The 27,728-nt window shown below is 40.2% G+C and overlaps 1 protein-coding gene across 1 annotated transcript in view; it reads right to left on the reverse strand.

Annotated features, from left to right (window-relative positions):
- The window catches only part of ADCY2 (adenylate cyclase 2), an 812,163-nt gene that overhangs the window by 517,851 nt on the left and 266,584 nt on the right, over nucleotides 1-27,728 (reverse strand). Inside the window, exon 4 of the mRNA XM_030205406.1 lies at nucleotides 17,066-17,215. Within this exon, the coding sequence (XP_030061266.1) occupies nucleotides 17,066-17,215 (150 nt within the window). The remainder of the gene's footprint in view (nucleotides 1-17,065; nucleotides 17,216-27,728) is intronic.

Here is a 27,728-nt window from a genome sequence, read left to right on the forward strand (position 1 = left end):
AGCATTTTTTACTATTGACATAAAAACATGGAAAGAGAGTTCAGATCACAACTACAAGGGCAAGTCAATAACTGGGCATCCACATTTGCATTCCACTTCCACATATAAACATACAGAAAGGAACACTTTCATGGTAAGTGTACACTTAGGCGCTTAAGTGGCAGCAAGGCAGCTAAATATATTCTGTAAGGGTGTGCTTAAGTGCCATAGCGAGTTAATGCAAGGGGGGGCATTCATATGGCCAGACATTGGCATGCCTCCCATTTACACATGTAACTTACAGTATACTGTAAGTTACACATGTCCTTGCTGCATTTAGGTGAGATCAGGTCTATGACTCATGTAACTGTGGAGAAGAGCTAATGGTGACCCAGCCATGGAGGGTCCGCCCAGTCTGAGTATACATATAGGAGATACAGTCAGCCAACCAAGTAGCAATTGAATGTTTGGTGATGGGAATTCCCAATCTGTTAGGTTCAAAAGATACAAGTTCATGTTAGAGCATGCTTGCAGTCTAAGGTATGCAGTGCTGCTTCTCCAGAATGTGGTTTAAGAAAGAAGACAGGCAGTACAATAGACTGGTTGAGATGGAATTCTGAAACCACCTTTGGGAGGAATTTGGGGTGGTTTCGGAGAACAATCCTGTCATGGTAGAATCTGGTATAAGGTGGATATGCCACAAGGGCTTGAAGGTCAATGACTCATCTGGCAGTAGTAAGAGCTATTAAGAACAGTACTTTAAATGTGAGGAGCTTAAGAGAACAGGAACAAAGTTGTTTGAATGGAAGTTTCATAAGAGCAGTGAGGATAACATTGAGTTTCCAAACCACCAGAGTGGTGATTTGAAAGGAGGTTTGGTGTAAAATAAGCCCTTCATGAATCTAACCATCAAGGGATGAACTGAAATTGTCTTATTATCAATTTAAGTGTGAAAAGCACTGATGGCGCTCAAATGTACTCTGACTGAATTAGTTTTGAGTCCAGAATTTGAAAGATGGAGGAAATACTCCATAAGGGTAGATAGAGAGCATGTAGTAGGGTTGAGCGACCTAGCTGAACACAGGATAGAGAATCGTTTCCACTTTAAATGGTAAGAGGAGTCACATGATATAGTGTGGAGAGGAAGACGTGAATCTCTACCTCTTTGGGGTCCCACTTCGTTTTAGCCTTCCATCAGATTAAAGGCAGCCCTCTTTGCAACATCCATCTCCCACAGAATTCCTGGAAGTGCATATGGACAAATTCTTATGAGGGGAAATGTATGGGAAAGGGCAGAAGAAAGATGAGAACAAAATCCGCATGGCAGAGACCAAAATGGCCAAGGATAGGATTGTACCAGGCCCTGCATTCATGGAGCAACAGCTGACCCAGCTTACTGCCATGGCAGGAAAAGCACTGGACCCTCGATTGGGGCATTTGTCTGGGCAACTAGCAAATGTGGAGTCCCTTCTTGCTGACCCCACTCACTGCCACTGCACCAGAGAACTGGAGCAGCGGGTGTCCTCTCTCTAAGATGTGTCTGTTCATATGGAGCCCACCATTGTGAAACTAGAGAATCAGGTCAGAGATTATGCGACTAAACTGGATGACATCGACAATCAGCAATGCAGAAGTAACCTACGAATTGTGGGCCTTCTGGAGCACACTGTTGATCATTCTTTGTCTTCAGTATTGGAACGTTGGCTGATATCAGAATTTGTGCTTTTGGATAGCACAGGTCCTGTATGCCTTGAGAGAGCACATCAGGTAGACTACATCCAGGACGGACAATGAAGACCACATGTAGTCGCCACTAAAGTGTATAATTATCTCCACAGAGTTGAGATTCTACGGGGCTACCATCAAAAAAGAGACACTTTGTTTATAGAATATGGAAGCTATTTGCATTTCACACGTAAGCAATCTGTTATAAAATTACCTTCAGAAAGTGCAAGTCTTTTCAGGTGTATTTTTCTCTATGCAATTTTCATATGCAAATTTAGTCTACTGATAAAAGTATATAAGGATTCTGCAGCTAACCACAACGATTTCAAAATTATCCCATTCATTTTCATTTTTACCAATAATTTCCTTTCAAAAATCTGAATCACTTTGAGTATTATCCATTGTACAAATTTAAATAAAACATATCTTTACATTTCTCTCAATTTTTTTCATTTTATAATTATGTTAATTGCTATGTAACACAAAAGCCTTGTCTACCTGACTTACATGGGTCTAGAGTAGAGTTTACATGCTATTATTAAGAAGCATTTTCCATTTAACTATTTTAGGTCCTAGTTAAATAACTTGTTCTGCTTTTTCCTTCTTTTCTTACTTTTTCATTTTTCTGTTTAGTGCTTCTGTATCTCCAGTCAAGGACAGAGCCAGTACTGGATTTGGGGAGGAGGGTGGAGGGCAACACATTTCCTCCCCCCCCCTCCCCGCCGCTGCTACATTTCTTATTTTTGCTGGTGGGGATGTCCAGTCCCTGCCAGCCGATGACATCTGCAGCAAAGCTTCTGCATGGAAGAAGTTGGCAGCCTCAATTCCTGCCACTGACATCAGCACTCATTGTGCATGCTCAGTTCAGGTGTTCCAATGTCGGTGATAGGAAGGGAGGCCATCACCTTGTTCATTGTAGAGACAACACTGGGGCAGTTCCAGCAGCGAATCTCATCAGCTGGCAGGGATCGGGCATCCCCTGCCAGCCAAAGGGTACTTCCAGTTGTAGGGGGTCCTGAGACAAAAGTGAGGGGGCCCAGGCCCCCTGTGGGTATACCACTGGCTCCAGTCAGTGCACTTACCAAGAGTGGCACTTACTTTGGAAAGTCTATTCATGATCTAGATATCTATATTACATAAGATGAATGTCCATTATTGATGAACATACAAAATGTCATTTTGCAAAGTAAAAAAATGGGTGTCCATCTCTCCAGGATGCCAAAAACTGAACATTCATAGAGAAGGAACAGTGTGGGCGGTCCCGGGGTGTGTCTGGGGGTGTCAGATGATGGGCATCCATATGCAATAATAGATAATGGTGGGATGTCCACACCTGCCAATGGAAACCTCAGGATCTCAACCTGCTATTTAAACTACCCAAATACTGCTAGAAGCTGTCTTTAGAGACTGCTAGTGTTGGACTGAAGGACAGAGGAGAGAAAAACGTTTGTCTGAGTAATTACTGTTATTATATGTCCTTGTCTGTGATCCCATACCCTGTACCATTTTCTTCATAGTGTCCCCATCCTCTGCAACCCAACCTCCACTACTAAATTTCCACAACCCAAAACTAAGCACCTCCCAACAGCCCCTCCCTCCCTAACCCCCACTGTCCGCAGCAGTCAGTCTGTGTTAGAGACTTGCATGGGAATGGGGTTTGCGGGAATCCCACGGAACCCGCAGGATTCCCGCAGGGACGGAAGCAGTTCTGCGGGGATCCCGTGGGGACGGAAGCAGTTCCTGTGGGGTTCCCGTGGAAGTGTATGCTGCACTTGCGCCAGCCTCTCACCTACCGAGTACCAAGTTCTTTGTGCTGTCTCCTCCTCCTCCTTGCTTTAACAACACAGATGTGGAAAGCCTCCATTAAGAAGGTGGTAGAGATACAAATGGTGACGAAATTCAAAAAGGCACGGGATGAACACAGAGGATCTCTATTTAGAAAATGGTAGTTATAAAAAAACCTAAACTTAAATGGCTGCATGTGTGTTGATGTGTCGTGTGACACTTACATGGTGACTCTGGCTGTGATGAACTAGGGCCGATATCGGGAGACTTGTACGGTCTGTGTCTCATATATGGTAATCTGGTTTTGGATGGGCTGGAAAGGGGTTAGACAGCAACTTTAGTAGCTGGAACATGAGGACAGTTCTGGACAGATTTTTACAGTCTGTGTCCCGCAAATGAGAAGATGAATAGGCTGGAGTGGGCTTTGAGGGCAACTCCAGCAGTTGGAACATAAGGATAGGGCCAGGCAGACTTCTATGGTCTATGTCCCAGAAACGCCACAGAAAGACCATAATCACGTATATAATATCACAGTCATTGTTGATTTAATCATGAATTGATGATTGTGACTATTGGGCAGACTGGATGGACCGATCTGGTTTTTATCTGCTGTCATTTACTATTAATCCTCTCTGCTTCCGGGCTGATGTGCAGACCTCAGCTCTGACATAAGCATGAGCATCAGATGTCACCTGACCTACTGGCACGTGCCTGTGGTGATCTCTTAGCACACAGTGCCAGTGAATCAGAGAAGTCTTATATGTGCGCACCAGAGTGTTCCAACTTCCGTTCCTTCCTTGCCTGCAGTGCTGCGGCTCAAACCCAGAGACTGAGAGAGCTGACAGGAATTTTTTTTAATGTACCATTAAATTCTTGTGGGTGAGGACAGGTTAAATTCTTGCGGGGACGGGTAAGATTCCCCGTGGGGACGGGCGGGGATGGGTTAGATTCCCCACGGGGATGAATGGGGACGGGTTGGATTCCAGTGGGGATGGGTGGGGACGGGTTGGATTTCTGTCCCTGTGTAACTGTCTAGTCTGTGTCCACAACCTCTTAACTGGTCAGCCTAATCCAGCAACTCACTGTAAATCCTTGTCTATGTGTATGTCTTATGAATGATTTGTGCTAGTGTTATTTAGTGTGTTTGCTTGTGTGCTGTTAGTGTGGTGTCGTGTGCTATTGTGGTGCTGTGGCGTGGCAGGGGTATAGGTTGGAATACACATTGGTGATAGTTGCTGGTGGGTAAAACCTACACTCAAGCAGCAGGTTAATGAATGAGAGGTACAGGCCCTGCTTTGTGAGGCCCACAGAGAGGAAAGGAGGGAAAAGAGACACCACCCATATGAAAGAGTACACAGGCCCAGGACCCAGTTTCTGGAACTCATTGAAATAGAGTATCTCACCTGCTTCAAGTGCCTTAGCCATCCATGAGCTGTGCCAGGAGCTGGATCCACTACAATCTTAAAGAAACAGGGTCACCCAGTGCCAGTACTATCTGCCCTAGCCTTCTTGGCAACAGGCACCTTTCCAGTCTGTTCTGGCAGTGACAGCTGGACTCAACCAGCCCAATATTTCTCAGGCCAGAAGCTGGTTTCTAACAGACTTTGTCACCCACTTCAGCTAGTATATAGTGTTCCTGAGCACAGTGGAGCAGGTGCATGATCCAAGTTTACAGTATAAACCAGTTTTTCACAGTCCTGGACTCAGTGACTGCATCCACATGCTTTGAAAATGAGTCCCAAAGTAAACTAATATCCTTCTATTAGAGGTACAGTGGAACTCCAATATAATATGCCCCACCATAGCATGAATCCGCAACATGATCATGCCTTGGCTCCCCTTTTTTTTTCACATTCAGCTATTTTTGCAACAGATCAACTGTGTTCATGTTTTATTGACATCGCTATAATGCAACCCCTCATTTAACGCGATATTTTATGAATCCTAATCACAGTGTTATATCTGGGTTCAACTATATATAAAATGAAGTAACAGTAAACCTGGTTTTATATATTTAGATAGATATAGATATATGCACATATATATTAAAGAAATAAAAACCTTTTTAATATAAAGCAGGAACAGCACCTTATAAAAAAGCAGACGACTCAAATGTAACTGCAATCAGAAACAATTTTCTCTGAAAACCGGCTGCAATTTAGATAGAATTGAAGGAGATAGACCATGGATTAGGCAGACTATATAGAAAGTATCACCCTTGGGGTGGGTGGGACTAAAGAACCAAAGATCTGTGGACTGTGTTAGCTGTGAAACCAGTCTCCAATGCTTTATGTATTAAAACACTTTACTACATTTCTGCTTTGAATCAGATCTTGCCTACTAGAGCAGGTGACTGCTTTAGCTATGGGTACAGAAAAGGTGGGGGAGAGGCAGGAGGGCTAGTACAAAATAATTTAAAAGAAATAAAATTAAGTAGGAATGCCACTGATAAATATGTAATTTCTACCAGGACCAGTGGTAAACAAATCAGAGATTTCAGAGTTCTCGTTTCAAAGTCTAGCTATGCTGTAAAAATCAATTGTTACTTATCTTGAACATCAGTAAGATTAAAAAAAAATAGTTTGCAAGAGAGAGTCAGTAAAATGTGCAGGGCATACTTGAATCACATGTTACTAAATCAAGCCAAGTTAATTATAATTTTAAATGTTGTTCCTAACAAAAGCAGACATATCCTGCATTCTGATACCATGTATCAAATTAGCATATTAATAACTCTCATAAGCAAGTGTACAAGTTACATATCAGTCAAATGTCTAAAAATAAATCAGAATATTCTCCAAATTGCCATGTTTATATAAATGATCTCTTATTGAACCATAAAGTACTAGACTTGGAAAATATATACCTAAAACTCATAAGACCATAAGAGTAGTCATACTGGGTCAGACCGATTGGTCCATCTAGCCCAGTATCCTGTTCTCCAAACAGTGGCCAAGCCAGGTCACAAGTACCTGGCAGAAACCCAAATTGTGGCAAAGTTTTTGGGAATGCTATACGCTGGAATATCATGAGAACAATATCAAGCAATGCCATTCACATTGACCTGATGTACTGAGGATTTTTCACATTTTGCTGAATTGGGCCCTAGGTCCTCTGTGTGGTAGTGGGTCATGCTGGCTGTTCCAAAGAAGCTAATATAACCATAAATGTAAACCACTATAGAAACTGCAGCAAACTGTATATTTATAGTGATATATTTATACAAATCAGAATCCACAATTTTGATGGTATAAACACAGAATGCACATCTTCTTAGATATGCCAAGAACTCTTATTTTCAAAAAAGGGTACAGAGGAAAGCTAAGGAAACAAAAAATCAACAAATCAGTGTATCTAAACAGCATTACCATATGCACCTTACTAAATTTATAAATTGTACACAGCAGTATTTTCTAAATAAAAGTCAAAACAATGAGCATGCCAGTTGGTCAAGATAATACACAATTTCAACAGTTGCTTACGTATAACATTGGTTCTGCCAATGTGTGGTATATCAAATGAAAATAAACTTGAAATTTGAAACATCCTTACCTAAAACAAGTGTTTTATTGAGTTTTGGGTTTTTTTTTACTAAGACATGATAGCGTTTTTAGCTTGTGGTAGAAATCAAAAGGCAGAAAACGCAGAGATGCCATAGGAATATAATGCTGTCTCAGCGTTTACCGCCAGCTGAAGAGTAGTGCGGCGAACTCTGATCCTGGGGAACTTAGTTCGATGCCTACTGCAGCTCCTTGTGACTCTGGGCAAGTCACTTAACCCTCCATTGTCCCACATACAAAATAAGTACCTGTATATAATGTGTAGACCACTTTGAATGTAGTTGCATAAAAAACAACAACAACCCATTCCCCTCTTCTTCCCTGTCTACCGTAAGCAAAAAATGCCACAGCTTAGTTAACGACCCTGATAGACAACAGCATTGATCAGTCACATGAGTGGGTGACATCACACATTGGAACAAAAAGACAGGTCCACGCCTTCCACAGAAATGCAAGCACAGCAACCAAGGGTGGAAGCAAGACCAAGTCCAAATGACAAGCCCAAACAAGAAAGTAAGAGTGTCGAAACAAGTTTATTAGGACCCAACACAATCCATGTTTTGGCAACAAGCCTTCCTCGGGGGTCTAAAAACATAAAATTTAATGTACAAAATTAAAACATAAAATCATAAAAATACAAATTTAAATCTAATATAAAATATAAGAGTAATAGTAATGACACACATGACTATAAGGAAAAAGATATAAAAATAACATGTATATATAAAAATATAAATACAAATATCATCAACTAATGTAAATATATGCATACAGACATCATCAGAAAAGCAAAACAAAAGTGACCACATAAAAAGCTATATTGCATGGCAATGACATATCGGTGCAGAAATGGTATTCAAAGCAGGCAAGTCAGAAAAACTGAATGAAATCTCTATAAAACTGGAAAATGTAATGGCACAAATTGAAGAGTAGCAAATTACCTGGACCAGATGGTATTCATCCCAGAGTACTGACAGAAATGAAAAATGAACTTGCAGAACTATTGTTAGTAATATGTAATTTATATTTAAAATCAAGTATGGCACCAGAAGATTGGAGGGTGGCCAATGTAACACTGATTTTTAAAAAAGGTTCCAGAGGTGATCTGGGAAATTATAATCTGGTGAGCCTGACGTCAATGCTAAGCAAAAGAACAAAATTACAGAGTATATTCAAAAGCATGGGTTAATGAGGCAAAGCTAACATGGATTTAGCAAAGGGAAATCTTGCCTCACTAATCTACTACATTTCTTTGAAAGGGTGAACAAACATGTGGATAAGGTGAGCTGGTCAATATTGTGTATCTGGATTTTCAAAAGGCTTTTGACAAAGTACCTTATGAAAGACCCCCAAGGAAATTGGAGAGTCATGGGATAGGAAGTAGTGTTCTATTGTGGATTAAAAACTGGTTAAAAGATATAAAAACAAACAGTAGGGTTAAATGGTCAGTATTCTCAATGGAGAAGGGTAGATAGTGGGTTCCACAGGTGTCTGTGCTGGAATCGCTGCTTTTTAAAATATTTATGTTAATATTTGTTTATTGAAATTTTTTCAAATAATTACAAGCATACAATACTTGCATATGAAAGTTGCTTAATTAGAAACTTGTACCAAAGGAATATTTCTCTACACTGATTCCATAATTAAATCAACAAAAGTCCACAAGGGGAGTTCAAAATAGGTTAATGTTGAAGTCTAAACAAGGAAACAAATGAAAAATATACACTTAGAGAGATTAAAGGTTCGTGTGTTTAGTCCTTTATATATTTTTAAGCACAGCTAAGTGTTGGAGCTTCTACTCCAACTACCCTTCTCGTTGCAATAAATGACTCAAGCTGAGAGGGATCAAAAAACACAATTTTTTTCAGAGTGGTAGGTAACTATGCATTTGCATGGAAACTTTAGAAAAAATGATGCTCCCAATTGAAGCGTTTCTTGTTTTTTTTGAAGAAATCTTTTCCGACGTGCTTGCGTCTCTCTCGAGACATCTGGATAAACAGAAATTCTCAGTCCCTTAAAAGATTTTTCACGATTTTTGTAAAACATTTTTAGTATCCAAACTTTATCTGGTGACAGAGCAACTGTTGCTACCAAAGTAGCTGATATTCTTTGTTCTGTACCTGATGTCTCTAACAGAGCCATGACATCTAAAGATTGATTATCTTGCAAACGTTGATTTCTGAAGAATCTCCTTGAAATATATTTTAGCATTTCTCTTGGAGCAATAGAACTTAGATAAGGAAAATGTATAAATCACAAATTATTGCTTCTAGAGTAGTTCTCTAATATCTCAGTCTTCTCAAATTAGTTAAATCCTTAAGCATAATGTTTTGTATCTCTTGCGTTTGTTGAATATTTTTCGCTTGTTTTTCAACTTGCAAATTTAATTGTTTAACTTTTTCTTCCACAAAATCCATTTCCTGTTTTATCTTCTGAATCTGAGGAATTAACGTTTTATCCAAATCTACTATTAATGTCCAAAGATTATCTAATGTAACTTCAGGAGGTTTTGTTAATTGCGACATTGCAAATGAGATAGTTCCTACCTCTACTTGTTGAACAAGGATACCTGCCACGTTTGAGCCATTTTCCTCCACCAGCGTTGTTTCAATCCCCGTGGGTAACATAGCTACCATACGATCTAATTCCGCCTCACCTCTTCGTACTCCCACAGTCACTTCCGGACTCAAGGTCGAAGACGCCAACTTTGGTGAGCCAGTTCCACATGGTTGAGGTGGAGGGGGAGGTGCTCGATTGTCAGGGTTCAATGTAACTTCCAGCTCAGGACTCTCCGGTAAGCCTTCAACTGCTATGGAGCTCGTCAACAGGCCACTCACTAACGCATTCTGGAACGATGCCCTCTGCAAAAAAGTATCAATCGGGCCACTCAGAGTTGGGGTATTCAGCTGCTGAGAGGCTGGGGCAGTCGCTTTCCCCCTTCTCTTGGGCATTGCTTTTAGTGAAGGAAAATTTTGGCAGAGCGCAAACACACGTCCGCTTCACTCGGTGGCCATTTTGAACTCCTTTTAAAATATTTATAAATGATCTAGAGATGGGGGTAACTAATGAGGTAATTAAACATACTGACTGGGCATCCAAATGGCAGAATTCTGACCCAATACCCTCTCCAGGGCCATCTGCACATTCCATGTAGGTGGTGCAGATGGGTACTAAAAGTTCCTGCATTCTCTATAGGTGGCTCCTGGCTGGTGCCCACACTACTCCCCTGCCTTCTGGCCTGCTGAATACATAGTAAAGTCTAGTCTCTCCTATGGCCAAGCTCACATATTGGTTACTATTTGGAGACTTGGGAAACACTGTTCTACCTCACTCAGCATTTTTAGACCTCAATCATATCTCCGCTCAGCCGTCTCTTTTCCAAGCTGAAGAGCCATAACCTATTTAGTCTTGCCTCAAATGAGAGGAGTTCCATCTTCTTTATCATTTTGGTCACTCTTCTTGGACTCTTTTCTAATTCCGCTATATATTTTTTTGAGACACAGCGACCAGAATTGGATCCAAATCCTCAAGGTGAGGTCGCACCATGGAGTGATAGAGAGGCATTATAGTATTCTTTTTTCTTATTTATGATCCTTATCCTAATAATTCCTACCATCCTGTTTGCTTTTTTGGTCGTTGCTGCAACACTGGGTAGAAGCTTTCAGTGTATTGTCTACCATGACACCTAGATCTTTCTCTTGGGTGCTGACTCCCAAGGTGGACCCTAGCATCAGGTAACCATGATTTGAATTATTCTTCCCATTGAGCATCACTTTGCATTTGTCCACATTCAATTTCATCTGCCATTTGGATGCTCAGTCTTCCAATTTCCTAAGGTCTTCTTGCAATTTTTCACAGTCTGCATGTGTTTTGACAACTTTGAATAATTTTGTCATGTGCAAATTTAATCACTTCACATATTGTTCCGATTTCCAGATCATTTTTAAATATGTTAAATAGCACCGGTTCCAGTACAGAACCCTGCAGCACTCTATTATTGACCCTTCTCCATTGAGAAAAATGGCCATTTAACCTTATCCTCTGTTTTCTGTCCAATAACCAATTCCTAGTCCACAGAAGAACATTACCTCCTATCTCATCATTCTTTAATTTTCTCAGAAGTCTCTTATGAGGAACTTTGTCAAAAACTTTCTGAAAATCTAGATGTACTACATCAACTCGCTTACCTATATCCACATGTTTATTCATGCCTTCAAGGAAATGAAAATTGTTGAGGCAAGACTTACCTTGGCTGAATCCATGCTGACTCTATCCCATTAAACCATGTTTATCTATGTGTTCTATAATTTTATTCTTTATAATAGTTTCCACTATTTTGCCTAGCACTGAAGTCAGGCTTACCGGTCTGTTATTTCCCGGATCAAACCTGAACCTAACCGGAACCTTTTTTTAAAACTTGGCATTACATTGGCCATCCTCCAATCTTCAGGTATTATGTTTTTGGTACTATTGTCTCTGGAGGGCTTACAATCTGTTTGGGCCTGAGGCCATGGAAGGTTAAGTGACTTGCTTGTCCAGGATCTAAGTGGGAGTGGGATTTGAGTCCTGGGTTCCCTGGTTCTCAGATTGCTGTTTTAAGCATTAAATACAGCTAATTCAGATAAAACATATTCCAAACATGTTTTTTTAACTCAACAATAAACTAAATACCAGCAGATCTGAAGCCTGATGGCCATTTGGCAACCTATAAAAAACTGATAGGCAAATCATTTTATGTTTGCCATTAACCATATGATATCTGTTACAGTGTTGCTGAACATCTTTGTCCGCATGGTCAACAGGAAGATGCTGGACTGGGGAGCTAGGTCTGTCTGGGAACTAAGTGTTAAAATACTTGCATATATTTCCATAATACTGCAAATATTGTTCTGTTTAATATGTTGTATTAATTTTGTGCACCAGAGCCACACAGTGAAGGACTCCTTCCTTGCAGTGTTCAAAAGTGCTCCACTGTCCTTTTGCTGCTGACATTGGTGTTATCCACACTCTAAGGATTTTAACTTGCTCCATTTCATTCCACTCCACCCCATACCCCACCTTAGCCTCACCATACCTTCACCCTAGACACACCTAACCTTACCTAGCCTCACCCACTTTGGCCTCCCCACACAGCTGTGTCAATGACCACCTATGCCTGTGACTCTGGCTGATATGAGAAAGAAATGTGGCCAGTGTGAAATGAATTTGAGTTGTATCAACCCCCAGACTGCTTGGAGCTCCAAAAACATCCAGAACGATGTCAAAAAGACATTCCAGTGGGTTTTTAAACCATAACAAAGGGTACAATCAGTCACCACCTATGATTTTATCAGATCATCAGACATTGCTGTAGCCAAATGATATAAAAAAAAGACATCTACAACTTTCAGCTTATCTCATCTGATCAACTCATCACTCACCAGAGAACTTCAGAGTGAACACTGCCTGTGGAGACAAACACCTACTACTCCAGTTGTTTCAGAGAGAGACTTGCAACACAAGCAGGTTGATGGTCAAGATCCATAATCACTTTCCTCTAGGGGAATATACAGGTGTCACTGAGTTTGTGCCAACAAGGGAGTATGTGTTTGTTCTAATTGATCTCTGGTAAAGTGTTTGTTTTTGCATTTCAAGTGTCCATTCCTGCATTTCAAATGCTTTTCTTTTTGAACTCTTGTTCTAAGCTTATTCTGTTTGAGTTATTCTATTCATTCAGAGCTGCTGTATGTACCTTTCAAATCTGAATGGTTTCCATTTGTATTCTTGTTTATATTTCGTATTTGTAAATATATTTCATTGCTATTATTTTCAATAATGTATATATTTAGGGGGCTAAAGAACAGGGTCAGCTGAATAGGAGGCATGGGTTATCATCATTATTCCAGAGTACATAACCGTTATTTATGCATGTCTCTGTCCTACCATACTTGTGTTGAATTACTAGTGCTACCCCTTACAATTTATTAAACTTGATGTACCACCTATCAAAAAGAAAAAAAAAGATCCAGGTAGTTTACAATAGCTACAAAATATAATAAGAAAAGAACTCTATTACATACAGGAAAGCACACATAAACAAAGAGCATGTTCACAATAGTCTGGTTAGGGAGCCCTGAGCCAGAACAGATTCTTTAGCTACAACCAAAAAGCCTGTTTTAAAAAACACATTTTCAATTTGGTTTTAAAGGACTTAAAAGACTTTTTCTGCTCAAATCCCAGCAGGGAGTGAATTTCGAAGTGCAGGGGCACTCCAGAAAAAAACATTTCTTTGAATTGAAACCAGATAGGCTCTGGAGGAGGCAGGAATCTCAAGTAATTGTCCATTAGAGGAGTGTGGAGCACTACCAGGAGTATAAAAACTAATCAAAGCAGCAAAGTAAGGGGATACTTTATCATATAGCGCCCTAGTCAGAATTTTAAACCTTACCCTAAACTGCATTGGGGGCCAATGAAATTTAAGATACATAGGGAAAACCTGCTCCCCCTTACATAAATCTAACCCTTAGAATATAAGCCTTCAGGGACAAAGAAATACCTACTGTACTTGAATATAACTCACTGTGAGCTACCAATTAATTAAGTTGAGATGAATGGAAAATCAATTTGAATGAATATGAATCACTTATGGCTCATTGTTAAAAATCTAGACTATTTATATCTTTACTGAAACTTCTATATATACATTTTTGACTAAGTTTGAATGTAAATATTTTCAGTGTTACAATTTTCAATTATTTTAAACAATCTGATGTCTTTATATAAAAAAGATTTGCATTCATCATTATCAAGCCTTACTAAAAGGTTTTAATGCATGAGGGAAATAAGAAATGAAAAAATATTCCTTGTAAATGCAGCAATTATGATTATTACAGATGAGTGTCGGTTCTATTTACTTTGAGGAGCATTTTTGATATGACGTCTAAGTCAGACTTTGGACATTTTTCGCTAAATGTCCCAAATCCAAATAGAAAACAACTATCTTTATTTTCAAAAATACAGTTTGTAATAAGGTTTTGTGCTCTGTGCGTTTATTTTTTCAGGGCATTTTCGGAAAAAAAAAACGTACAAGTAAAAAACATAGAAAATCAAGCCATTGGGATGTAGGAGGGCTGACTATTTTTAGCAGACTTATCCACCAGAAGAGCAATGGGGCACCTAAGTGGCACTGCTGTGGACTTCATTTAAATGCTCCCAGGTACACATCTCACCGTTGCTCCCTTACCTTGTCTGCTGAGCCCTCCAGAACCCACCCAAAACCCACTACCCCCAATTATACATCACCACAGCAGCCCTTACGAGTGAAGGGGGCACCTATATGAGGCTACAGTCGGTTTCTGATGATTTTTGGAGGGCTCACAGTTTCCACCACAAGTATAACAGGCAGGGGGAAATATGGGCCTGGGTCCGCCTGTCTACAGTGAACTGCACCCACCACCAGGGGCAGCCCTATAATGAGGTCAAGTGAGGCAGCGGCGTCAAGCAGCACTACAAGGTAGCGGCATCTTGCCACGCGCAAGCACTCTACTACACTCCTCCTCCAGCATCTTCCTATCCCTTCTAATCACCACAAACGAGAACCCCACCCCGGGCTGGCATCTCCTCTTTTCCTTCCTCCCTCCCTCAACCCTCGTCCCTTGAGTATACCTTTAATTTGTTTCAAAATTTGTAGGCGGCAGCAATTCACAGCTGCTGCCCTGCTGCCAGCCTGACATTCTCTTTCTATTGTGTCTACCCGTCCTCTCTGAGGTAACTTCCTGTTTCCACTTTGGCGGACCGTGCATTAGCGAAAGAAGATGTCAGGCCGGCAGCAGGACAGCATCTGTGAATAGCTGCTGCCACCCAGCAAGTTTTGAAACAAATTAAAGGTAGACTTGGAGGAAGAGGGGTGATGCTGGTCTGCCCGGTGGGTGAGTGGGGGGGGGGGGGGGGAGGGAGACTGTGAAAGGTATTGGGCATGGGGCAAGGAATGGTATGGTCACATTTTTAATATGATAATACTAGAGCCCAGTTAAGGAACAGTTTATTTTGAGTTCATCTTCACTGGACCAAACTTGCTTGCCTTGTGTCATCACCATCTAGCTGAATAGGCAGTGTCTTAAAAGGTGGAGGATAAAGGATTTTCTTTTTTTTTTAAGTGTTTGTATCACACATTATTCCAAGCAAACTTGAGTTCAATGTGGCTTACATTTAAAAATACATACACTCTGGGTTTTCTTGTTTGTTTTGTTTTGTTTTCTATTTCATTTTATTTCAACATATTTGTTTCTAGTTTGCAGTCCATTATTATTAAATAATGGCCTTTGTTTTCCTTGTATAAAAGAGATGAGGGATTGTATTGATATATAGGTTCCGTACAGGGCCGCCGAGAGGGAGGGGCAGGGGTGGCAAAATTCCCCGGGCCCGGGCCTCTGCAGTCCCCGGTCTCACCTTTCTGCCTCCTCGGCTACGGACCCACTTAAAACGTTTTGGTTTAGATCTGTTTTCAGAATAAATAAGAAAAAAAGGTGCCCTAAATGACCAGATGACCAATGAAGAGAATCAGGGATGACCCCCTTACTCCCACAGTGGTCACTGACACCCTCCCACCCCAGTCTCTATGACAGCCTCAGATATTATAGCCAGGTCCATTAGAGCAACATGCAGGTCCATGGGTAATTTAGTGGTGGTCAGGGGTAGTCTAAAAAACCTCTAAGACATTAATGATAATTATTAATTTTTTCATTTTTTCATTTACATACTATGCAAAAAACGTACTTTAAAAGTACTTAGCTTTGGTTTGTGCTGGAGTAATTACGAATGTCCACGCCCAACATGATGAAAACAGCTGTCGGTTTTTGGAAGGTGCTGTGGAGAGATCAATGGTCCAGCTCCTTAAGAAGCGTAGAGCGAAATAGGAGCTTGCTGTTGGGCGCGGACATTCATAATTACTCCAGCACAAACCACAGCTAAGTACTTTTAAAGTACTTTTTTTGCATAGTATGTAAATGAAAAAATGAAAAAAATAATAATTGTTAATGTCTTAAAGGTTTTTTAGACTAATGAGGATTCCCGCCAGCGTGAGTATAAACGTAGCCACGCAGAGCAGAGCGGTCAGCTGGCTAGTTGAAAGTGCAGTCAGCTGTTACCGAGTTTCTGAAGTCTTTTCCTCTATTACGTTACAGTTATCTTAATAGTAGAGATTATGCATGAATAGTAATTTATTATTTAAATGTAAATATGTATGTTATTGTTTGATTTTATTTTTATAATGTATTTTCATGTTTTTCTGCTACACCCCCCTAACACAGGCGTATGTGCGCCGAAACACGGCCCATGTAGGGTCTGTTTATTAAAGATCTCTTGATTGTTCCAGTCCTGAAGGCCCTTTTGTGCTTCTTTTATGTCTCTGCTTGTTGCTTCTTTTATGTCTCTGCTTGTGTACTTTTAGATCACCTCTTTTACTACCTGCTATCTAGAATTTACTTGCCAGAAAAGAAATATATTCACTATGTACTACTCTCCTCGCCTACCCCATCCCCAGATCCCTCCATACCAGTTCCTCATTCTCCATAACCTTGCTGCTGCTTCCCAGTTCTCTATCATATCAGAAGTTGCTCCTCTGGGCCTGGATCAGGTGAAAGATGTGGCTATTTTGCCCTATCCCTGATTGTTTTGAAGATGTGTCAGTTGCTTCTAGTGCTAATTCTAATATGCAGGATTAGCCTAGTAGTTAGATTAGTGGGCTGAGAACCAGAGAAGGGAGGTTTCAAATCCCACTGACACTCCTTGTGGATTTGGGAAACTCACTTATCCCTCTTTTTCTTGATTGTAAGCCTTCTGGTACATGGAAATACACATATTGTAACAGAATGTAACTCATCTTGAACTACTACTGAAAAAGTGTAAGGTAAATTCATCAATTCATCTCAAACAAGCAAGCAAGTGGATTGTTGAAATCTTAGATTCATGCCTCTGGAAGTCTATCTTGGATATTCTGTAAAAATGTCAAACGTTATTGAGATACAAAAATGATCTACCTGCTGACGTTTCTCAAATTCCAACTTGATGCGGGATTTAATACAATTGCAGGTGTCCTGATATGTCTGCTGCAGAGCCAGCTCCATTAGATGCTTGTGGTATGCTCCAGCTACATTCCCACATATGAAAATGATAACATTTGCTAGTACCTAAAGAACAAGCAAAAATCAGAATGGAAAATCAGTGAGTCAATTTAAATAGCAGGTCAGAGAACATGAAAAGCAGCACAAGAATAGCACAGAGAAAACATTCTAATGGGACAGTGGTGAAGTATCTATCATTCTAGTAGTGTAACGATGCCAGACATTATTCTCTGTTAAGAAGGAGTAGCCTAGTGGTCAGTGCAACAGGCTTTGATCCTGGGGAACTGGGTTTGATTCCCACTGCAGTTCCTTGTGATCTTGGGCAAGTCACTTAACCCTCCATTGCCCCGGGTACCAAAACTTAGATTGTGAGCCCTCTAGGGACAGAGAAAGTACCTGCATATAGTGTATACACCGCTGCATATGTCTAGTAGCACTATAGAAATGATTAGTAGTAGCAGTAGTATGCTGGCTGACAGTAATCTGCTGGAGCAATTAGCTTTCAAATTTTGGAACAAATGAAGTGTCCAAAAACTAAACTGAAAGGATGCTATCACACCACAGCAACTAAAATGGGTCCATGTTGTGATATCACAGCTAGATTAGTATAATGCCCAGCACATTAGTCTAACTTCATAGAGTTTGAACCAATTCCAATTTATTCACGATGCCACAGCACAACTGATAGAACGTTGCAAGTGGCATGCCCATATCACATCCTTCCTGCTAAAATGCACTGGCTACTGTTATCCTACAGAGCAAAATTTAAACAATGGCTGTGATGTGCTCAATTCTGGCAGTATATTATAAAAGGCTCTGCCAAATACAGAGCATTTGCAAAATACATGGGAGGTGGTGCAGGAGTGCATGTGTATTTGCAAGTAAGTACGATTAGAGCAGCTATTTTACTAATTTACGTGTGAACAAAAAGAATGGCAAAAACTTCCACATGTAACTTCCAGCTCTTACATGTCTAGCTGGTCCCAGCTTACAAAGGCTAAATGCCACTAATTAAGTAGTGAAGCTGCAATTTTGGGGGGATAGGGGTGGAGGCGCCAGAAACAAACAATGGGATATAGAAGACAAATACTCCATTAATTTATCATGTAAAGTCCTGGGCAAAATGAGTACTTTAGAGTTAAACAATTTTATCGGTGAGTCAATAACCAAACAGAATACAGCATAGACATTCCAAATGCAAAAGTATAAAGAAAATAGTTCCTGCAACATTAACGAAGAGCAACAAACAAATAAGGTTCACCATCTCAAATGTATTCCCCCTCCCTCCCCCAATCCTATACCAAAGCAAGCATTGAATCACTGTTAGCCTGGTTTCTTATGGCTTTCAGTGACCAAAAAGAAAAGGTAAAGCAGAAAGAGACAGAGGACATTGCAAGCTTAGAACTGAGTAACATTGTGCTCCACATCAAACAGACTATAAGGTATCCAAAAGAAGACTCCTACCCCATGGTGTCAAACATGTCTTACATCTGAAAGAGCTATGTGCCTCCCGAGCCTCCCAAACAAGCAGTTGGTGAACCTAATTATGCCATTTCCAATAGGCAGGTGGTTCAGTAGTTGTCCACAACTGTAAAATATATTTTCAGGCTATTAGGCACAGTTTACAAATTAGTAAGGTATCCCCTCTAGAGCTCCTTCTATTAGTCACTGCTTTGCCCAGGAGAAGATTTACGGGCAAATTTAACAGAGTTTTACCTGTTAGAGCAGAGACATATTGGACTATGACATTCCAAAACTGCCTAATATGAGGACAAGCCCAGAAGGAATGAAACAAAGTGATATCGTTTACCACATTTACCACAGCCAGGGGGTTGTGGTCAACCAGACTTGTATAATTATACTTGGATAAAATAGGCTCCATGTAAACTACAAAAATAGCGTTCTCTAAGGTCAGCATGGGAAGCTAATCCTAGAATATCTTTAATGTTATCAAGTAACACTCAATCTTCCAAAACTTGACCAATATCACATTTCCACATATGCCTAACCTCACTCATATTTTTATCAACCTCCAATTTAGCAAGCACTTTATGTGATCCTGAGATTAAGATCTCCTCCTCCGATATTTCATGGAAAGAATTCTGAATAGGCAAATCTGTTCCCCCAGTGCTCTCCTATATGTAATTGGAGTTCCTCAAAGGGGATAAGAGATTTATCTCCTACAAAGATGTGTTCCAACAAAATAATGTTTGCAGTTTCCCAAGCTAAAAATGTCATATTGTCCATACCTGGATTAAATTCAACATTACCTCTGACAGAAAGCAAATCAGTAATGGAGGGAAGTCCCCCTAACCTGGAAATCAAATTTTTCCAAGCCACTCTCAATGGGTGCAACAAAAGACTGGAAGCCAAGAGGGCACTTACTTGACAGAGGCCTGCAAATGTGAAAAGATATGGTAGGGGACATAATAAGTTTTTTCTAATGCCAGAGGAGTATAGCACTCAGTATTGAAAAGTAAATCGTCAATATGTCTCAATAAGTAGGAAAGACTGTATAAGAGTAAACTTGGCAGACCCAGTCCACCCTGCATCCAACTCCCTAGCAAAAAGGAAAATTTAAATTCCAGTTTCTATTTAGCTCAACAGAATTTGGACAATAATGAATTGATTCATCTCAGATCTTTCTGCAGCAGCCGCAGTGGCAATGCTTGCAACATATATAGCCATTTAAGAAAAATAATCATGTGTATAAGACTAATTCTACCTATTAAGAAGAGTGGTAGCTCCATCCATTGAGTTAATTGTCATTCCATAGCAGTAATCAATTTTGTAATATTTAAACGATAAAGGTCTTTAGTGGAGAGTGATAACTGAATACACAAATATTTAAAGAACTGCTGTGCCCATTGTAAAGGGAACACTCCCTCCCATTGTCATTTCACTAATGGGGAAGAGGGTAGTGCTTCCGACTTCTGGACATTTAGTCGAAAACACGCATAGCCTTCATATTGCTAAAAAAAACCTAAAAGCGCAGCTAATGAGCGTTGTGGGTTAAATAAATGAACAAGTAGGTCATCTGCAAAAGCTTTTACCTTAAATGTCTGGGAACCAATATATAGACCTTCAATTTCCAGATGAGAATGAATTTCCCTGACCAGAGGGTCTAGTGTGAGAATAAAAAGTAAAGTCAAGAGCGAGTAACCTTGTTGTGTCCCCGACTTATTGAAAATTTAGCTGAGTGCAGACGATTAACCATGAGTGTAGCCTGTGGTGATGTATAAAGTGTTTGAATCATAGAAAGGAAGCAGCCAGTGATGCCATATCTGTGTAGAGTAGCATACATGAAATCCCAGTGTACTCTAATACTTTTTCCACATCAAAACTAATCAATAAGGAGGGGTTCCCAATGTGTTGCCTATATTCCAAAGACATAATATTCTCCTTACATTTTTAGAAATTGTTCTAGTTTTGACAAAGCCCACTTGTGAGTCATGAATCACTGAAGGCAAAATGTTTGCAAGTCGGTTAGCCATGAGTTTAGCCAGAAGCTTAACCTTGTAGTTCTGAAGTGAAATTGGGTGATATGATTCTGGGACTTCCAGATCTTGGCCCGATTTCAGCAAAACAATAATTTGGGCTACATTAAGATACTCAGGCAATGATTCTGTGTCCACTACTGACCCATGATCACTGACCACTTCCTCAACCATGATCTTATAAAGCTTAGCACAAAAACCATTTGGGCCGGGTACCTTAGCAAGAGGCCCACTCTACCTCACTAGGTGTAATAGGAGCATTCAACAGTGCACTATCTTCAGGCTTAATAGGTCAGATTCTATACATGGTGTTTAAAAAATCTGCACAGAAAACATTTCCACTTAAGCAAATTCTATAAGATTTAGGCGCAGTATATAGAATACTCTTAGTTGATATCCCAACACCTAAAACTACACACCTCCATTTACACCAACAACAATGTGGCATAAATCCCTGCATGTAGATTTACGCAGACTGGGCCATATTCTAAAACAATGTGCGTAAATTTGGGGAAGCCCATGAAACACCTACTTCCCTGCTCATGGCCATGCCCCTTTTGAACTGAGCACATCAGAATTTAGGTGCAGTTCATTACAAAATACGCTTAGCAAGTTATGTGCATAAATTCTAATTATTGCCAATTAGTGCTCATTATTGCTTGATAAATGCTGTTAAAAACACTGATTGACGCTTTACTTTGTATTGTTATTTGAATATTTTTACTGCTGTAATTGCCTATTGCTCATGTTTGATATATTCTTACTGTACACTGCTTTGAGTGAATTCCTTCAAAAAGTCAGTAAATAAATCCTTTTTTTTTTTTTAATCCTTTTTATTGAGTTTTCAAGAAAATGTAAACCAATATAACATACAACAACAAAACCAAATGCATTACATATAGATAAATGTGACAATTTAAGTATAAATATAAAAATCTAATCTCTAGGAGATGCTGATGTTTTGATGTAATGATCAAAAGGAGCCCAATGCTTCTTAAAAGTAGGCACTTGATGAAATTTAAAAGCTGCAGATTCTTCATAGTTTCTAATAGTACAAAGATGACTCCACCATTCACAAAAGTTCAAATGCAAATTATTGTTTCCAATGAAATACTGTAAGATGAGTGGCTAGAGCCATCATTATATCAAAACGTTTTTGATATTGATCCTCAAGTGTAAGTTTAGGGGTTGAAGAACGAAGTATTATCACATCATATGTCAAACCGACAGGCGAGGAGAAAGGAATTACTGAACATATTCTTTTCCATATTAATTTCCAGTAGGTGGACACATGGGAACATTCAAAGAGTAGATGCTTCAGGTGACCAACAGGAGCAGAACAAGACCAACATTTTGGAGGAGATGTTGATCTGGTTAGTTTAGACACTTTGAAAGGAGTCCAATAAGCTCTATGAAGAACAAAAAATGATGATTGTGTTACACCAGCAGAGAAAGTGGGTCTATTGGATTTAGACCAAAAGGTTAGCCAATCAATTTCATCATGACAGAACAATTCCAACTCCCATCTATGTTGGAGCTCAAGACAGCATCCTTATATATATTTTACAAAAGTCTCAGGACTCTGTTTACTAAGGTGCACTAGCACTTTTATTGCATGCTAAAAAGTAGGGCACACTAAAGCTAGAGACACCCATATATTCCTATGGGTGTCATTAGCATTAGTGAGTGCTAAAAACACTAGCACGCCTTTAGCACAGTTTAGTAAACAGGACCCTCAGTGCTCAACAAAGCCTTTTAGAAGTATAGAGGAAACTGTGAATGTACCAGTATAAATGTCTCAGTTCTTACCTTGATGTCCTATACAAAAGGGAGCTGTACAATTTCTTATGAGATGACAAGACACACACTCTTTTATTCACAAATAGGGTAAACAGTTTTATAAAAACCCTTTGCTCGGGATAAATAGAAATAATTGCCTTCCCTATGTACTGACCAGTCTTATTCATATATAGTGACAAAAACAACCTGTGATAATAATTGACGAATTATCTGCTGGATTCTATATATCAGCATATTAACAAACAATAATAAGCACTAATTGGCAATAATTAGAATTTACATGCATTACTTGCTAAGCGTATGCTGTAATGAACTGCACCTAAATTCTAAAGCACGCAGTTCAAAAGGGGCATGGCTATGGGCAAAGAAGTGGGTGTTTTGCGTGCATTCCCAAATTTGCACACATAGAGGGGCATAATCAAACGGCGCCGGCGAAATCGATTGCCGGAGATCTATTTTGGCGGCGCCGCAACAGCTGGCCGGAACCGTATTATCGAAAAAGATGGCCAGCCAACTTTTGTTTCGATAATACGGTTGGGGGCGGCTAAAAGCCAAAGATCGCCGGGTTTGAGATGGCCGACTTTGTTTTTCAGCGATAATGGAAACTGGAACCGGTCATCTCAAACCCGGCCAAATCCAAGGCATTTGGCCGTGGGAGGGGCCAGCATTCGTAGTGCACTGGTACTTCTGGATGTTTAGATCTTGCTGAGTTATGTTGTGACTTACTTGTTCAGGAGTGCTGTATTTTGTGATACTGTTTTGAGAAATGTTCAAGAAAGACTTCATACAAATGAAAAAAGTCCCTGCAGTGCAGTGATGTAACCACTTGGCCACAGCTCCACTTACTTGGGTGTCCCTCCCTTTTGATTATACCCCTCCAGGTCTCTCTCAGCCACTCACAGACAGCTTAACGCACTGTGATTGGCTGAGAGAGACCTGAAGGGGTATAATCAAAAGGGAGGGACAGCCAAGTAAGTGGAGCTGTGGCCAAGTGGTTACATCATGGCTCTTGTAATGCAGAGGTGGCTGGTTCAAATCCCACTGTTACTACTAAAAAAAACTGTGAACAAAAACTGTTTTGATTTCCCTGTTTGGGAGAAAGACGGCCATCAAGAGAAAGATGGCTATTAAGGAAAGTGCACGTCAGGGACGACCATCAAGGGAAAATGCACAGCAGGGACTTTTTTCATTTGTATGAAGTCTTTCTTGAACATTTCTCAAAACAGTATCACAAAATACAGCACTCCAGAACAAGTAAGTCATAACATAACTGATCAGCAAGATCCTTTTTTTTTTTACGAGCTGGCCGACTGGCTTCCCCTCCTAGGAAGGAAATGTTTTAAAGTTTTTTTTTGGGTGGGAGGGGGTTGGTGACCACTGGAGGAGTATGGGGAGGTCATCCCAGATTACTTCCGGTGGTCATCTGGTCAGTTTGGGCATCTTTTTGAGACTTGGTCGTGAAAATAAATAGACCAAGTAAAACCGGCCAAATGCTCATCATCGCCAGTTTTCTTTTTTCCATTATCAGCTGAAGCCGGCCATCTCGTAAGCACGTCCACATCCCGCCTTCACTACCCTGCCGACACGCCCCCTTGAAGTTAAGCCGCCTCCGCGACGGAATGCCGGCAAGTGTGTCCAAAAATCGGCTTTCGATTATACCGATTTGGCCGGTTTTAGGAGATGGCCGGCCATCTCCCGATTTGTGTCGGAAGATGGCCAGCTATCACTTTCAAAAAGAAGCTGGATTGTTATATAGCCAGTCTGCATAAATCTACATGCAGGGATTTATGCCACCTTTTCGTTGGTGTCACTGGATGCACGTAGTTTTAGACGCTGGGATATCAACTAAGCGTATTCTATATACCGCACCTAAATCTTATAGAATCTGCTTAGGCGAAAATTATTTCTGCGCAGATTTTCCAGGTGCCATCATTAGAATCTCCCCCTATATGAACACTAACAGGCTTAACTGGATTCAGATGGTTTGTATTTGCTAAAGTTTCAATATGAAAAACAACATGGCAATTTAATCTGACTGCTTATGGTATCATCGTCCACAAAGCATCTAAGGCTAAAAAGAAAACAAAATAAGAAGTGCCTCTCCTTTAGTCTAAGAGGGAAAGAAAGAACAGGGTACAAATCTTATTGAAGTGATAGGGTGGATTGAATTGGTGGAGGGGTAGCATTATATGCTAAAGAGGGCCTTGAATCAGACAGGCTAAAAGTTCTGCAGGACACATAATACACCTTAAAATCCTTATGGATAGAAATTCCGTGTGTAAAGAGGAAAATGATATGCATTATTCATTGTTATGTATCCTATACTGTTTATTGTAAGCCACATTGAACAAATAAATATTACTGCCCATCTGGCTAGAATGAACGGACAGAAGCAGAAATGATAACAGAAATTAGGGAGGCTAACAAACTGGGTAATACAATAATAATGGGTAACTTCAGTTACTCCAATATTGACTGGATAAATGTAACATTGGGGATTGCAAGGGAGATAAAGATCGTTATGGAACAGCAGATTCAGGAATCAATAAAAGGGGTAGCAATTCTAGATCTAGTCCTTAATGAAGTGCAAGATCTGTTGTGAGAGATAACAGTTCTGCGGCCAGAGTTGCCAAGAGGGGGGTGGGGGGGGCAAACTTCCCCCAGGCCAGACCTCCACAAGGCGCCCGACCATAAGTGTCCTACCTTCATTAGTGTTTCTGGAAGCTAATGGCAGCATTAAAAAGGAAAGCAACCTGCCTCCAGATGGCTTTGGACGTGTTCCCTCTGCTTTGTCTCACCTCCTTTGACGTAACTTTCTGTGTCCGTACAGGTGGGATACACAGCAGAGAAAACATGTCTGAGGCAAGGCAGAGGTAAGTTGCTTCTTTGTTGATGCTGCCCGCAGTTGGAACACTGCCGAGGGGAGGAGAGAAAGAAGAGAAATACTAAACGTGGCAGGGGAGTCAGCAGCAGGGCCGGCGGCAGCAGTGAGTGGGGGGCTTTTTTTGTCCCGTGCCTGGTGGAGTCTCTCATTTGCCCTGTCTGGGGCCACTTGACAAGACTGATCATAGCATGATCAGATTTGATTTAATAAATGGAGTTAAGTACACAGGAAAAACAAAAAAGGAGGCTATGATAAACTAAGGAGAATAAAACAAAATAAATAAATAAAAGTCTTAATTAGGTAAATTAGAAGCAAGAAGCCAGTAAAAGAATCAGTTGGACCATTTGATGACCAAGGGAAAAAAGGGACACTCAGGGAAGAAAAGGCCATAGCGGAGGGACTAAATTAATTCTTTATTTTGGTCTTCACTAAGGAAGATATGGGGGAGATACCTGTGCCAGAAATATAATTTAATGGTGATGAGTTGGTGGAACTGAAACAAATCTCTGTAAACCTGAAAGACGTAATGGGGCAATTTGACAAACTGAAGAGTCCCAAATTGCCTGGACCGAATGATATACATCCCAGAGTACTGCCAGAACTAAAAAATGAACTTGAAGAACTATTATTAGTAATATGCAACTTATCATTAAAATCAAGCAGGTTACTGGAAGATTGGAGGGTGGCCAATGTAATGCCAATTTTTAAAAAGGGTTCCAGAGGTGACCCAGGAAATTATTGACCAGTGAGCCTGCTCACGGCACTGGGCAACATGGTAGAAACTATTATAAAGAACAAAATGACAGAGTATATACATAGGCAGAGAAAGTAGAGATCCCTGCAAAACTCCACAATCTGAAATCCAATGTGAAGAACAAAGATCTGCTTTCTTTACTTGGTATGGTCGAGACTTAAGAAATCCCTCCAGTCAACGAAGAACATTACCTATTTCCATAGAAATCCAATAACGTCAACAAAATATCATGGTGTACTAAGTCAAAAGCAGCGGACATATAAAATGTCATTATTAAAATATAGAGCAGAAAACTTACGCAAATAAGGAATCAATTCTATTTCTTTCTTGGGGTATCACAAATGAGAGCCATATTCTATCAGAAATTGCACCTCCTGTGTTCTTAATATTATTATCCTCATATTCATAAGAATACCAATCTGCTTCTGTTAAAGAAGTTCTCAGTTTCTCTATCTTTGTTTTAAAAAATAACGCTGATGGAGTACTAGAATGTTCCTCTAATAAATGAGAAGATTGCATCAATTTATTAGAAATTTGATATGTCTTTTTAAAGTCTAATGTGTTCTCTCCAATTGTTGATGAATAGTGTGCTTTTTTAGCATATTTAAGTTGCATTTATAAATATTTATGTCTTCGCCAATTTTCTTTGTCTGTATCTAAAAAAGTTTTATTCCACTCTGCATTTCTTCTTTAGATTAAGCAATTTTGATGAATACCAAACAGGACACTTAATATGGCAACACTTATGTTCTTACGAGTTGATGTGAATCACTTGTAAGGGTGGTGTGATGACCACCGTGTGAGTGTTATGTACCCCGCGGGAGCCCCTGGCCTTTCCTCCACTAAATAGCATTTAGGCTTCAAAGACATTATTCTACCTTTCTTTGATGGAGTATCCTGTGGCGGAGATCATGGAGCATATCTTGGTGGTGAAAAATGAACTTGGGTACAGCAGGTATATCCTGTAAATCTAGGAAAGGGACTATCGACAAGCCGCATGCCAAAGGAGGTAGAGCATCATCTTACCCAGTACTTCAAGGCAATGCTGGAAGATAAAATGTCACAACTTTAATCCACGCTTCATGAAATGAAGGAAACTAACAGCTCAGGCCTCCAAGATAGATTGCTGCTACGGAGCACGGAATTATGGCACAAGAAACAGCTGTGGGAAGCCTTCAGCAACAGGTGGACTATCTGCACACACAAAATGTTATGCTCCATGAATGGTTAGAGGACTATGAAAATTGTAGTTGTAGAAATAATATACAGCTAGTTGGTTTGCCAGAGGATACTGTGGACAAAGATTTAGTTACAATTTGTGAAACCGAGCTTCGTCATGGTCTTGGTCTATAGGAGAGTAAGACATTTTCAGGTGGAGTGGGCACACTACCTAGGCCCAAAAGTGCATGATAAAGCAGACCTCGAGTGGTGATTACTCATCTTTTGAACTATGCTAACAAGTCTGCCATTCTTAGAGCTTATTGCTCTGTACATCAGGTGAAGATTCACAACCAAAAGGTGCTGCTCTTTGAGGACTTTTCTGCTCAGGCGGTGGTACAAAGGTGCACTGTGGTACTATACTGCACACAGTTGGTCAACCATGATATTTGTTTCATGGTGCAGTACCCGGCGAAGGTAAACATT

This window comes from Microcaecilia unicolor, chromosome 1 (genome assembly GCF_901765095.1).
Source record: "Microcaecilia unicolor chromosome 1, aMicUni1.1, whole genome shotgun sequence".
Classification (NCBI taxonomy): Eukaryota; Metazoa; Chordata; class Amphibia; order Gymnophiona; family Siphonopidae; genus Microcaecilia; species Microcaecilia unicolor.